The following is a 15,708-nucleotide window of genomic DNA, read 5'->3' on the forward strand; positions in this document are numbered from 1 at the left end:
TTTGATCTCTTTTCCATTTCTCTCAGTTTGATGACACCTCTGCAAAAGACTAAATTTACCCTAAACTATTTGCTTCAATCCATGATATCGGGCTTGATAGTCTTCATGTGTTCCATGATAAAACTCGCAGCTAATAGTCACGTCATCACCATGAGATGTGTCTTTTTCTTAATACCCGAAAAGAATGACGTGGCAACCTATCTTCTTTGTCTCTAGAGAATATTTTACGCGGCTTGAAGACACGATATTGATTTATTGAGTCTTCTCTTTAAGGCTGCACATTCACCATACATGTAAAGATACCAAGGAAATAAATTCAATCCCACCCTTTTCACATGGATGTATATATTCTAATGCATCAAAGGGATGTAGAATTTTGTTATCCTCAAAGCGTTGTGGTTAGCCTGCAGATTACCTCCTTATCCTTACTACATCTTTGTGGTCGCCTTTATTTATGTGCACCTACATTAGTCTCTAACTCCCTTATTATACTTTCCAACATTCTACCCACATGCCTTGTCCTCCTCATCTTGGGACCTGCTGCGAAATGATTTGCATAAGACCTTTCAGACTTCACGTTGGAGCATTTTTTTCACACACTTGGAGATATCCACGTGGGAATATTGGCCATGTGTACTACTTTGTTGGCTTCATTTTAAGAGGCCACATCATCTTTCAATTAACATTTGCATTGTTTTCTTATTTTCATCCAATGCATATGACAAATTCTGAACCTGATGCCAATATGCAGTGAGTAGTGTTTGAGCAAAATCCACACATGGAAGCACATCATCATTGTTATAGCCTAACTCCTTCTGAAGACTCCCATGCAGGTGAGGTGGACTCCATGCAGGGGCCTCATGCACTGGCCTCTGCCAAAGTCAAAGTAAAACCACAAACTGATGATGGTTTGCGCAGATCAACAAAGTATTCCTCTTTTTTTCTTTCAAATCCTTGTTGTTTAGCAAACCAGCAAAAATCCAAGCGTTCAATTCTCCATTCCTTTTGATGGAAACATTTGCAATGAGATTGAGTAGCATGACGAGCTATTTGAATCAATATTTCATTCACAACCAATGTTTATCAAAATAATTTTTTTCACATTTGCAGATTGGCTCTGATACCATGTTATTTTAAGATCGTTTCTGCAAATATAGAATCATAGCCATTGTTATTGATAATTTCCAAATGCAGATTTGGATCTCATATAAATATGGGAGGAGACACGTCTCATTAAGAGACATGTCTGTATGGTGTAATCATCATTTAAATAATATTATATTAACATGAATAATAATAATATGTATAATAATATATATATATTATTAACATGGATAAGTATATATAGGAAATGAGGATTACCAATAACAATAATGTATATCAGATCGAATCAATCCAACTAAAGCTACAACTTTAACAGATATTACATCCATGCTAGAAATAATTAAAGTCTACATGACTTAGAAGTCCACATTATGTACCTTTAGGGATTTGGAATTCGGCCTCCATAATGAGAAGTCAATGTTTTACCTAATTGAGCTCGACTCCTTGCATTGTAATTGTGTACTTGTTGCAATTCAAATCATTTTTAGTGTAGGAAGAACAAATAGCCATGTAGCTTGATATAGATGATTGTCATCTTGAATATATGTTGAGCACATAGATACAATCAGAAATGCATGACTAAATGGTATGGATTCTAGAATATGAATGTCATTCACTAAGTAGTTGTTGTGTAATCATAGGATTATACTTTTGTAAAATGTATGTTTGAAAAACAATAAAACATCTATATTAAAGATAAAGGAATACATGAATGATCAAATTGAAAAATTTAGGTGCTAAATCCATCATTAATTAGTCAATTGTAAAATTATAATTTATTTTATACAAAAATGCACTTATAGTTATAATCATGTTATTGATTAGCAGAGTATTTATGTGGGTCAATCCTGAAATTTTTATTTAATAGATCTAAAATTTAAGAAATAAAATCCACTGAGATACTAGCAATGCTACAACTACACTTGACTAATTATTTTTATGATTTTATGTTGTACATAAATCTTGAACTACTGAGGACAGCAGCTGATTTATGGCAGGGGAAAGACAAATATCCTTTCATTGGTCAGCCAATGTTAAACAAGAGAGGAATAACATTCTAGAATTCGGGCTATTTCAATGGATAAGGAAGTGGTGCAAAATTTAAAGACCATCTAAAAGAGATATAACATCAAGAAGAACGTTAAACTACTTCCTTAACAATCTACTTATCATAACCAAATTCTAAAGAGGATGATAAAAAAGAGATAGAAATTGATTATCTTCGATATGCACAGTGATAGAGTGCCAAGCTTGATTGACTTTCTTTCTTCATTCTTGCATCAGTTTTTTGATCGTTGTTAAGCAAGAGGTGACAAATGTTGTTAAGGAGACTAGGCAGTTAAAAATATTTTGAGTACTTTTAAGCTCCACCTTAATTTTTTCATTCCAGAAACCAAGAATGTGAGAAGCTGAACAAGTTTAGAGCCAGCTAGATCTATGTGACATGATTTTCAAGAAACTATCTAAGAGTGTGGATAATAGATTATAAGCAAGCTTGCCGGAAATTATCCCTCAAGAACCAGGAGGACTTGTGAAATGAAGACCCATTTTCCAAAAGTATGAAGTTGTAGAAGAAAAGAAATTGACTATAGAGGAAATCTATGTTTTTCTTTCTAAACCTGGCAGGCAAAGATCAAAAACTATTTAGCCATAACACAATGGTATGAATGGAATATCCTCCATGACGCCATACATGAAGATTTAGTCTATTGTCAATCTTGATAGTCGGTATCTCCTTAATGTTTTGATACCTTCAATTAAAGACCTTGGGCCTAGTTTTCAAGTATAATTAGCCGATGATGTTCTCATACAGGTAGAGAGAGGGTGATAAGATGGGATGTGTTTACTATCGTATCTGACAAATTCCACACATGAATTAAGAATATAGAGGACAATGCATGCCAAGTACAGGAGTAAAATGTCTTTATTCGCACATGAAATTATTGTAAAATGAGACCCGAGATGATCAGCCAAGGATCGGAGTTGTTCTGATTACATCATATCATTTCTGTTGGCAATACACAATATTTCAAGGACCGAAAAGTTGTCAAGAGGAACACAAATGTCAACCAATCAACACTTATAACTACCCAAGAATGACAAACAATTTACTATGAACAATTAATACAGAATCAGATAACCAATATTATCAAAACATAATAATAGACATTCTATGCTGACCACAGGAAGTTTGAGCAACATAATGGCATTGTAAAGAGAAGGTATGGAAATTCTTTTGTCGTCTATTGAGTTCCTAAGCTTGGGACCAAAGCCTCCTATTTGAGTTGGTATGACTCGAAATGGATCGCACATGTTGCTGAAGTCGGCAAAAATTGCTGAAACATACACTTGAAGAATTTCTCATTCAAATGACACTCACTGGACTCATCTTCCTGAGAGAAAAATCAGACAATAGGTTGCACAAAACGAGGAAAATAAATCAAAATACGCACAGAATTCACCTGACTTCAAACAATTAGAAGATTGTCAAAATGAAGGAAAAGAAGCATCATTGGTGCTCTTGACCACAGCCAAAAATGTCATAAAATTTCAACTTTTTTGGTTGGGACTGATAACACCCCTAATCGAAAAATGCATCCAAGATGGTTTTGTCTGCAGCCAAGACTATATCAGATGAGATAAAAATACAGAGCCTGCCGACAAAGGAAAATCGGACAAGCTATTTTCCCCATTGAAATACATTGTGAAGCGTACTCTTTAATTTATGATTGATCATATTTTACTTGCTTGGAAATGTTCTAACATATGTACGATGTCCGTGAAGGTATCAAGCAGGTAGTAAGACTTTGGAAAGCAACAAGAGGATAGTGGCATGCAGCCCAGCCCTCAAATCTATGTGTAAAAGCAATCTTTGATGCTTGTTTTTTGCTCTCGTTCTTCCTAATACAATCTTCCTCTATATATTTTGCACTTAACAACAACAAGTTCAAAGAATGAGAACTGTAATTCTGCACATTTGCCTATGAATCAGTAATTAAATCAGTTGTAAGATAGATCAGAATAGTTAAGATGCGTTGATGAATCATGTTGCCACATAATTTAAGAGACAATTAACCTATCAATTTTTTCAATAATGAATTATGAATTATGTTAACATAATTTGCTCAACTAGGAAGCAGCTCTCATCATTTTAGATGTAAAACTGGTAGATGGAAAGCTCCCAAACAGGTGTGGGATGAAAGAACCTCTCGATTTTGCACCAAACAATGTGCAGCTCGTAGCCAATACGACGACAATGAATAGTCTGAATGAAATTTTGAAAAAGCAAGATTACACAATGATAACTTTCTCAATGCAGATTTGAAGAAATTTCAGTCCCATGGACCGCTGGTGTCATGGATGTCAGTAAAATTCCTTCCTTCATTTGTTCCTTCCTTTTGGAAGACTTCCATCCAATCAAAAACTATGCAATATCAATTATCTATGTTTAATTGAAAGTATCTTTGCACAATATTCATGGACTACGGAAGACTGAAGATACGAACTCCCGTACAGAAGGTTAGCCGTACAAAAAGGACATTTTATTGTCAGATAATTGTTTTCCGAATTATCAATCAAAATAAATCGTTTAACTCATACCCTTCAACTTCGAGAAGGATGGCAATCTTAGGCTTTTCTAGATCATCATCGGTCTGCAACTCCCGGCCATTAGTTTGCGCATTTCTATAGGAGACCCTCTTATTCTTTTTCTCGCGTAACTGTGCCTTCTGCAGAGAATCAGCAGATTCCATTCTCGCTTCAATTAAGCCCCTGTAACCTGAAAGATGCCTCTCACTAAAAGTGCCTGCGCTGCTTCTTTTAATACTAGCCAAGCCAAGCAGAAGACCGTGCGGGGGAGCATAAATTCTTGAAGAGCACGATGCCATTTTTATCAAGATTTAAAGAAAAATTTGATGTTGATATACAAATTTATTGGACTGAAACCCGTACAACCCTACCCACGATTTTGAACAGGGAATTCAAATTCGAGTCCTCCATTCAATAGAGTCATAGAACAACATATTCAGACTTGTAAATGCTATATATACCTATAGCCGTTCATTCTCTTGCACTATCGAGAAGCTGTGTCTGGCATTCAGTCCGCGGTTATTTTTTGAAAATATTAAAATATTTTATTGATCGTAGATATTTTAAATCGATGGTGTACTTCCTGTTCTGGCTTTTGTAAGAAGAAAACGATGATTACACCTATGAGATGTTTCACTTTTTCAATCAATCATATAGAACCAAAAGAAAAGTGAAAAATGAACAACATTCTAGGAATGTATATTTTTTATTCAACATATTGTCTTAAATATTATTATTTTATTTTATTTTATTCATTATGAAATAAAATTATTATTTATAATTTATTATAATTTTAATATTAAAATTCCTCTTCTAAAATGTTTGAATAATTGAAGTCTTATTTAATAATTATAATTATCTTTCTGACATTTGGGGATAAGAAAGTAAATTTAAATTGAAAATTAATTTTGGATTAAAATGCATATCAATTTTGATATAAAAAGTTTATAGGTGGAGTAATTTTTATTGAGGTCCTTCTGCAACTTAGGGCACATCTCACGAGGAGGCCGTCCGACCAACGGAAGGCCCCTTATATTTATTGTTATTCAACCTTCCAAGTTGTTCGACTTGATTTATGGGTTCTTCTAAACAAAGCAATGGCATTTTCAAAATGAAGGTGCAAGGTCATCCTACCCAAAACAAAAGTTGCATCAGTCCCTAATGGCACATGCTTCTATGAACAACCCCAAACATAATCTTGCCAACCCTTAGAATCTAAAATGTTCTTACACCAAATCTATTGTTATCAAGCCTAATGCTTCCACGGCCATAGTTATAGATTCTAAGAAAAACAGACTTAAGAATTCTGCAATTTTTTGGTTGGTCAAGACATAAATAATCTCCCTTCTGGAAAATACATGAACGACTGGACCTAGATCGTATGTCTCGGGTGGATATATTGCAACCAACAATTTGTGCAAATTCAGTCACAACATAGGTACACCAGCCACGTGTGAGACAAAGTCTCTCCTACCTTAAAGGGAAGGCTCCCCTTTCTCACTGTTCATTAGATCAACTCAAGGTAAGCAAGAAGTTGAGAGATTTTGTAAGGGGTGTTACCAATGTTCTTTCTTCTTATCTTTCAAGAAAAAATCCACTTACTCGCGGAGCAAGTAAATGGGCAAAGATCAAATCTCTAAGCTACACTTCTATCTAATAGTTGGAAATGGTGATATCGATAAACCAACGCCAACTCAAAGGTTAGTTGAAAGCGTACCGGTTTGGTTCTAAGTCCTATCTTAATCTATTCTATAAGAATAAGTTGTACCATTGGGGCGCAAAGACCAAAAGTAGGGAATTCTAACTATTTTTCATGAATTTGAGATGGCAATACAAGCTACAGTCAAAGCTTCTAGTCTATGTATCACCACAATCTCTCCTAGTCAAAGCTTTGGCTCTAATTGTTTCTTAACTCACTGTGTTCTATTGTTAAACACATAATAATAACATGAATCAAAGACAATATGCACAATGTACAGTCAAAGCTTCTAATTTTCTCTATCACAATTGTTCTCAATCAAAGTTTCAGCTCCAATTGTTTATTTGTATTCATTATTCTTTCAAATTAGTACTATACACAATCAAAGTTATCATTGCACAAATTTGGCAGAACTTTCTTGCATAAAAATAAAAGATTTTTTTTTACAATGAAAGGTGCACACCTTATATAGGCAAAAGAAGTGAGAGAAAGAAGGAGAAAGAAGTGGGAGGAACTCAATCACCTTGACCTAGTCAAACTAGGTGCTCAAAAGAATTATTGGATTACATGTCATGAGGACATGCAATTGCACCACATGCATTTCATCTTTTGCAACTTAAAAGTCGAAAAATACTTCAAGAAAATGTTGAAGTTCTTCATTCTACATGAATTAATCATATAGATTATCAACAAAGGTCTTGTCCTTGATGGTGCAATCTTGGATGATCGACAAATTGGGAGATTATGTATTCTATGTCACTGCATTCTCTTTGATGAATTGTTAGTTGGCATTTTAAAACTTGATGTAATCAAGCTTTCCCTGATTCCATAGTTGTGAGTTCTACTTTGTCAAATTTGCACATTCTGGAATTTTTGATACTTTGAAAACCATCTTAAGGATGTTCGAACTTAAACCCAAAATAACTTTCCCATCAACATCTTGTAACTGATTATTTTTAATTCTTTTTTTGGTATCAAAATGCTTGGCACATGCCCACACAAACTCAGGTTCCAAGGTTGTCATTGGGAAAGTGGAGACCACATGAACAATTGCTTTTTGAGAGTCAAACCATGTCTTCTCGACATGATATCTCTTTTCTTTGAAGAAGTTCTGACATATCTTGAAGAGTGTGTTGCAACATGAAGATGAAAGCATCTTTCAATGAGATTGGATCCATGAAAATTTTGGGATTTGAGTTACAATGACAAATCCATGAGGGATGAATGTTTGAAGTATGGATTAGATACTTATTGAACACTTTGGAAGGTTGGAAATGGTCAATAATGCAAGTTGGAGGCATTTGGGTATGTGAGATATGAGAGTATGGGTGCTTTAAAATCTAAGTTTTCACCCAAACCGGGTTCTCTAGATGTCATTACATGTGGTGAAAACTTCTCATTTTATATTAAAATATGCAATCAAGTGTGAAGGGTGTGAATACATGTATGGACAAGTGGAAAATAAGTGAGTTCAAATGGAAAACAGATGAAATGTGAGAGATGGAAATACAAAAATGCTCTTGCATTCTTGGGTGAAAAAATTCAACTTTTCTCCAAAAACAAAGGGACAAAAAAAAAAAAAAAAAAACCTTATCTCTTTCTTTTGACTCAAATTTGACCAAATTCAAAACCTCTCTTTATGTGCAATTTCATTGTTGGAGTTGGAAGAACTTTGCATTTGCAACAACAAAAAATATTCCAAACTTTTAAAACCCAAATGCAAAAAACTAGGGTTGCATTTGAGCAAATGGACAAAAATGAGCCAAAAAATGCAATATTTTAGCAAAACAAGCAATAAATGCAAACAAAGTTGAATCCTTAAACTTACTTGGAGATCAATGAGCCAAAAGTGGAGGAAAGAGAAGTTTGGATGAACAAGTCTTCTCCAAAATCGGGTTCTCCAAGTGCATTTGCATGTAGCAACCAAAAACCTTTGAAAAATTCAAAGTTCTAAGGTAATTCACGATCTCCAAGGGAAAATTCATGTGCATGTATGAACAAGATGTTGTTGCAACTTTCTTTCTCTCCAAATGTTTGATACAAATCTAACTTAGAAGGTCTTATTGCATGGGCATTTTTCCTTGAAGGTGCAAATTGTGGTATCCAAGGCTCTTTGCATGTTAACGCCTCCTTGCACGAAACAAATTATGGTCTTGAGATGCAAATGCACGAGGAGAAAAATGAAGGTAAATACACATAACATGTATTTCAAGCCAAATCACACTCTACGAGAGGTATTTCACGTAGCATTTTTGAAGTCCAAGAGGAAAAACATGGATTTTGAGAGCATTTATGGTTGCTCAAAACCAAAATCACACCCTCTTGATGCAAATGCATGTTTTAAATATACATGTATTTATGGATTTTAGTGCAAATCACACTCTTGGTGGGCACTTGCATGTAATGCCTAGCATGCATTTGGGAAAATATGCCCTTCAAATGCTTTTACATGCAAGTATTGATAACCAAGAGGCAAATCACACTTTTGGAGCCTCATCGCATGTTTAAAAAATGCATGGAAATAGTCTCTTAGTGCAAATCACACTGTTGGAAGGTATTTTCATATTTGTATTTGGTTGGAAAACATGTCCACAAGGAAAATCACACTCTCTAAGAGTCATTACATGTTTTAAAAATTTGTTTTTGGTTTGCACAAGTCAAACATTCCCACCCCAAGAGAAACTTGCTCTCTCAAAGGGAAATTGCATGTTTTACTTTTGCCTTTACGTGCAAATTGCACTCTTGGAGTGTGATTGCATATTTTTAAAACATGGTTTTACATGTCTTTATATTTGACCATCCAAGGCAAATTGTACTCTTGGAGGGCAATGACATATTTAAGTTATTTGTATTTCCATGCAATAGGTAAATCTCACTCTCTAGATGCATTTGCATGTAACATGTTAGAAGAAAATACATTTTGTTGAGTCGCATCATATAAGTGATCTTTTTAGCATATGTCAAATTGATTATTGAACAAATATCACTTAAAGGGATCAAATATCATATTTATATGATATATTTTACATATAAAGTAAAAATATATTCAAAAAGTAACATTTCACTTTAATATTTTTAAAATAAAACATTAAAGTAAATCTCAACATCAAAATGGACTATAAAGTAATAAAATCACTTAAGTGAAAAAATTAAAAAGAAACTCTAACATTAAAATATAACTTAAAGTACTCTATAGTCACTTAAGTGATAAATTTAAGTCATTAACTAAAAAATATAACATAAAGTGAATTTAGTTTATTATTTTTTTAAAGTGTAATTCAACATTAAAATATAGCATTAATATTTTTAAATATGCATTTGAGCTTGGAGAGTCCACTTTTTTGGCACTTAAATGGATATATTTTTTGAGTAACAAGTTTGATTAAGCACTAAATAAAATCAAAGGGAAAACTAAAAGCAAGAGACTAAAGGAAACAAAAAGACTAAAACCAACTCAAAAATGCAAAAAGGGACGTTAAATGCCTCAAAATTCATGCATAGGCTAACAAAATGAAAAAATGAAAAAGACTTGACAAAATCCTTTAGCAAAAGGATTCACTATGCGAATTGAGAATGATGGATTGATCAATGTTAGCCAATTCAATAGTGAATTATCTCAGAGAGATGAAAAATTTTGTTGAAAAAGTTTTGTTCTGTTACCTACATTTTGTAGTGACAAAATGGAGGACAACAATATGGAACAAGAAGTTTACTTTCCAATTTACATATTTCAGATTGACTCATAAAAGCTTGTTTCTAGTTTTAATTTGCAACCCTATGCATCAAACAGATGTGGCAGATAATCAATACTGGAAAATTGGCCCAACTATTTTTGGTGCCCTACCTTGGACACCTAATGCAATTTTTGATGAAATTCTTGCCCTTTCTTTTTCTAAGTGGGTAATTGTGGGGAAAATCCCTCTGTTTCTTTGAAACTCTATTTCTTAAGCCTTGACCCCTATTGGAAATATCATCAAAGTCTATCATACCAATATCCACCTACTGCACATGGATGTATATGTACTTATAGCCATTAACCCAATGTAATCACCCAAAAAATGGTCATCTGGACTATGAGTCCTCTTTTTAGTAATTTTGCATAATTTATTCATTGCTTATTCTTGATCAAATAATCACTTTGTTTGTTATTCGATTATAACCTATGGTTTAGCCACCTTATCCTAAGTCTTTTATTTAATTGAAAGAACTTTCTCCCTTTTGATTAAATAAAGTCCCACTTATCCTAACTGTGCACATGTAAAGCATTATTCCTATTTTAAAATAATAATAAAATATTTTTTTGTCTCACATGAGGTGCACACTTTCCAAGGTGAGTGAAGTCTTTATTCTCCTCCACACATCTTTTGCCTCTTAAACATCATCATTGATCTTACTTAGGTGAGATTCTTGTGCACATGGATAACTCAAGGCTCATTCTCCACCCTTGATCTTGCCTCTTAATCTATACCATCATTTTTTGTTTAAAATGAGGCTCTCTCATATTTTGTTCACTTATTCTAACATTATGTTGCAGGTTTTCATATAACTTTTGGAGCACCACCATACTCTTGGCATTCTTGCATTGTTGGAGCATCTTGCATATCATCATAGCATTGTCTTCATCATCACATAGCTCTTGCATTGTTAGTTTAGATCTTTACTTTCTTGCAAGTAGATTAGATTTTACTTTCCTTTTCACTGCATCCCTCATTATAGACTAGTTTGCATCTCATTTACCTTACATCTTCATTTGAATCTCTTGTTCTATGGTGTACCTTGGAAGGGTTGCATAGCTAGGTTCATTTCAGAGGCACCATACTACTATTTGCACTCTTACACATCATAGATAAAGAGCTCTAAGTCGTCATTCAAGGCTCCTAATCTATTGGATCCCTTGGATACAATCTCTTAAAGAAATATATTGATTTTTGGTATACATTTTTTGCACCCACTGTGGGGCTAGAACCAAGCTTATAGCTCTATTTTATTGCATTATTTTAATCTTGGTATTTTAATTTTCTTGCATTTAAGTCGCATTTATCACTTCTAATTTTCCAATTACTTTTTATTGGATCTAATCAAGTGGTTTTGAAAGGCTCTCACTTTTCTTTTTTAGGTTAACCCTTGTGTATGTTGAGTTGAAGGCCAAAACCCTAGGTTTTGAAAGATTTGACCATATCTTACAAAGAACTTTGTATTTAGATCTGAAGTTTTTTTTGCAAATAGGCAATGTATTAGAGACAACTCAAGCCAAAATCCAGATATTTGGAGGTGATTTGTGTGAGTTATTATTTTTTCTTTATTTTTCATGAAAAATTGTTTTTGGTCACATATCAACATTTTTTTCAGAAAATGTTACATTTTTTGAAAGGTCTTTAAATTCTACAGGGGCTTAGTTCTTTGTGTTTTGAATTTAGATGCCATATTAGGGCTCAATAACTCAATTTGAATAAACTAGTATGTTTTGGGAAAATGGGTCCCTAGGGTGCAAATTAAGAGATATTGCTAAAAAAATTCTATTTTATTAAAGCTCTTTAATTTTTCTATACGTCTCTTCTTTGGATTTTCATTTTTGGGGCAAAATTCATAGCATAAAGATCCAATCGTGTTGACTAGGTCAAAAAACAAAAAAAGAAAAAAAGGAGCATTTGGTGATTAGCTTGAGTTTTATTTGCACATAGTCAAATGCATGATACGGGTTTTCATTTTATATGAAACCAATTATTTCAATGTACTTTATTTGAATTTTCCTATTTCTTCATTATTTCATGTACTTGATTGAAGTTTGTGAAGGCAATTTAGAGGTAAAAGGAGCAAAATGGGAAAATAAATTATTAGGCGTGAAATCAAGGTGCACATTCCAAACCTTCTTATTTTCATTGTAAAAAGTGATTAGTTCCTTCCTTTTTCATTATTAAATTATTTATTGCTTTTCATCAAGTTGTTTGGTGCATCTTCCCGACATTGAAAAAGGGCTTAAAATGAATCATTCACACTTGGATTTGGGCTTAAAATAAACCCCTTTGTCTTTTCTTTTCTTTTTTATCAGTAAATGACCAATGCCATGTGAATTATATTTAAAATAAGAAAAGTTACATGATTCTCCATTCAAGCGGACACTGGTAGGAAGGAATGGAGAAAAAAATCTCCAGTCTTGCCCAAGACAATTGTCCTATACATAAATTACATAAATAAAAGGGGCATACCCCAGTTTTACATTATAGTTACTTGCAATCATGATTTCTTTTAGAATGAATATATACATTTATTCCTTTCATAATTGGGAATTTTTTAGGAATGCCTTCCTTCCTTAGTACTTTCCATAATGTCAGTTAGTTATCTGTGAAATCTTGATCCCAATTTGCAAATTTGAAAGTGTATCACCTAATCTAGTTAGTGTAAAAGGAATACTAATACTAACAAGAGCATTCACATAACTTAACAAGCTAACACTTCAGATAGGACCAAATAAAACAATATGGAGGAAAGTAGACCAAGGATGGTAAACTCCTCAAGTGCTTCTCATGATGACGAAGCTATGTCCCTGATGAGAGGGGATGTATGCTCACAGTGTGCTCAAGCTTTAAGTGGATGGGTGATTATCAAATGTGTGTATGGATGAGGGTTTCAATAGTGGAGGTATGGAGGGGTTTCAACATTATGATAGTATTTTAGTAGTTTTTAGGCTATCAAAATAGCATTATAACTTTGCATGAAAAGTGGATGATAGTTGTGAAAGGAGAGGGTTCCATTTATAGGCCAAGGGGTAGTGAAATGGATGGTTAGGATGCAAGGATGGTGAGGGAGGGCTGAGATGCACTCAAAGGGAAGCATAAGGATTTTGCTTGTTTAGAGCCAATAAGGAGGTGACACTTGTCACAAGCAGGATGAGTGTGAGAGGATAGGATAAGGGTTGGTCAAAGGGAGTAATGAGGGAGGTTGACTGTGTAAGAGGGATGTCAGAGTCATAAAGGGGGATGTAAGAGTCATTAATGGCATGTAAGAGCCATAAATGTTGGAGGGTGAGGGTGAGGATGAGTTTGTTGACTTTAGCTTGGGTTAGCAAGTCTTAACCCTTGCTTAAAGTTGTGCACATGTTTAGGAGGGGGATTAGGATTTTCTTAGAAAGGGGTTAGGGGGGCAAGTGGTTTAGCTTTGATGGGATGGGTTGGTTAGGTGGTTAAGTGAGGTTAGTATGGGTGAATGGGTTGGATTAGGGATAAAGGTAGGTTTTAGGGATATTTTAGGGGTTTAGATATTTTATTAAATGATTTATTTAATAAAATGAGGGTATGAACTTAAATTAAATAGATTTGAGAATTTATTTAATTTAATAGAGGAATAGGGTTTTAATTGATAAATTGATTTTGGGTTATCATTTGATTTGATCAATTGGACTATAGTTAATTAACTTAATTAATTAACTAGGGGATGACAATTAACTAATTAAATAATAAATATTCCATCAGTAGTGTCCTAAGAAATGACTAAATACGATTACCTAGTGATGTAATCAAATTTAGGTGTTTACATTTTGCCCCTCTTTGACATAGTGTTGACACAACATTATTTCAAAGAAGTTTAAATATAAATGACGTGAAGAATATTGTTTAAAGCAACATGGTTGCCCCAGTTTTGAGTGGAAGAGGAGAGAATGGACTAGGTGATGCTCCCTCAAGAAGGTGGCAGGGAAAGAAAATGAGGCACAACGGCTTCTTGAAGAAGTTGCAGTAAGTTGGGGGTGGGGGGAGGGGTACAAGAGGACATGGATGAGTGAAAAGAAGGTAAAAAGGAGAATAAACGACAACAAGAAGAAGGGTAGGGGGCAAAAGGAGGTTGTTGGAGGAGTCGTAGAGGAAGACAGGGCATCTGGGGGGCCTATAAGGGGTTGGAAGAGGGATAGAAAGGTTTATTTGCTCTCATATGGACAAGGAGATATTGCTACTAGGAGCTCTAATTTGGACGAGATGATGGTTGTGATTGGACAACCTGAGCATCAATCGAATGTGGTGCGACGAGTACGAGTGTAGTAGACACCAAATCATTCGGTAGGATCGAAAACCTTTCTAGTATTGTTTAATTTTATTAGTTTAGAGTGTTCCCGCAAATGAGAAAACATAATCCTGTAGGCACAGGTCCAATGGGATCACATGCGGGATCAGCAAGATCGCGATCCCGCAAGAATAGCTAGGGGTAAGGAACAAAAAGGGCTTGATAACCAAATTTTGTGAGATCACTAATTTGGGACAGAAAGTTTATGTGGGATTGAGGGTAAATAAGCGGGATCATGCACCCGCCAGGGAAAATGCAAATATATTTGCGAGAACACGATCTCACATCAAGGATGAAGTCAACACAAGAACGGGATAGGGTTTGACCAGGAGAGAAAAATGTAAACATGATCTCGTAGGAACATGGGTCCATGAAATTTCCAGGGTAAGTTGGCATGGGAACACATGTGGGATCATGCGTCAAACAAATTGATAGGGGAAAAAATCAAAGAGTAATCCCACAAGAACATAGCTCTTGGGATCATGAGGTTCACAGACTCATGGGAACACGGGTTTAGGGAAAAAGTGTAGACAAAATAAGGGGTTTGATAGGGGAATGGGTGGAAAGCTAGGGTAGCAAAGTATGCAAATGAATATTGATGTGTGATTGGTTTTGGTGCGTAGTGGTCGCTGGACGCTCTCGTGTCATGCGAGTGACGGGCAACCATATTATGTGTGGGAGATCAGCTAACAATGGCAGATTGGGCGAGGATCGAGGGTATTGGTCTGGGATATTTGGCGAGGTTGCCCCACGCACAAATTTATATGGCCTTGGTGACAACATTGTGTGAGAGGTGGCACAACAAGGCAAACACATTCCCCTTGCCTACAAGAGAGATGACAGTGACACCAAAGGATGTATATAGGGTTTTCAGATTACCAGTGCGGGGGACACTAGTGATGGCAACGAGAGAGATGACAGTGGAGGTTGTGGTACAGGGGTTGGTAGGGCTAGGCACGCCATTCCAAATTCAGAGAGGACAGTTTGCACTGGATGAGCATTTGGATCGAGTAGCCTTGGAGAGATAGATTTACTCCTACATGTGCAAGCTAGTATTGGGGTACATTTCCCCATATATAGGTGGGATAGGAGTGACGTTGGCACTGATACCAATTATCATGCGAGTAGTGGATGCAGGAGTCTTAGTGGCTTGGGGATCATTGATGCTAATGGATTTGTACCAAGATTTACACCAGATTGTGTATCAGGGGGTTGGCTTGTAGGGGAGGAGTATAGGGTTCCCCACCTTATTACAGGTATGGGCA

The 15,708-nt window shown here is 35.0% G+C and overlaps 1 protein-coding gene across 2 annotated transcripts in view; it reads right to left on the minus strand.

Annotated features, from left to right (window-relative positions):
• Positions 1 to 5,225, minus strand: part of LOC149529116 (CBBY-like protein) — a 223,412-nt gene extending 218,187 nt beyond the window's left edge. Inside the window, exon 1 of one of the 2 annotated variants that reach the window (XR_016358876.1) lies at positions 4,705 to 5,130. Coding sequence is in view for 1 of the 2 variants with exons in the window: in XM_089810563.1 (XP_089666689.1) it covers positions 4,705 to 4,991 (287 nt within the window). In the remaining variant the exon portion in view is untranslated. Of the gene's footprint in view, positions 1 to 4,704 lie in introns of both variants that reach the window. The other variant, XM_089810563.1, reaches the window with a different exon arrangement.
• Positions 5,226 to 15,708: the final 10,483 nt, after the last annotated feature.

Source organism: Cupressus sempervirens, chromosome 11 (assembly GCF_028749045.1).
Source record: "Cupressus sempervirens isolate cs-2001-9-10 chromosome 11, ASM2874904v1, whole genome shotgun sequence".
NCBI lineage: Eukaryota > Viridiplantae > Streptophyta > Pinopsida > Cupressales > Cupressaceae > Cupressus > Cupressus sempervirens.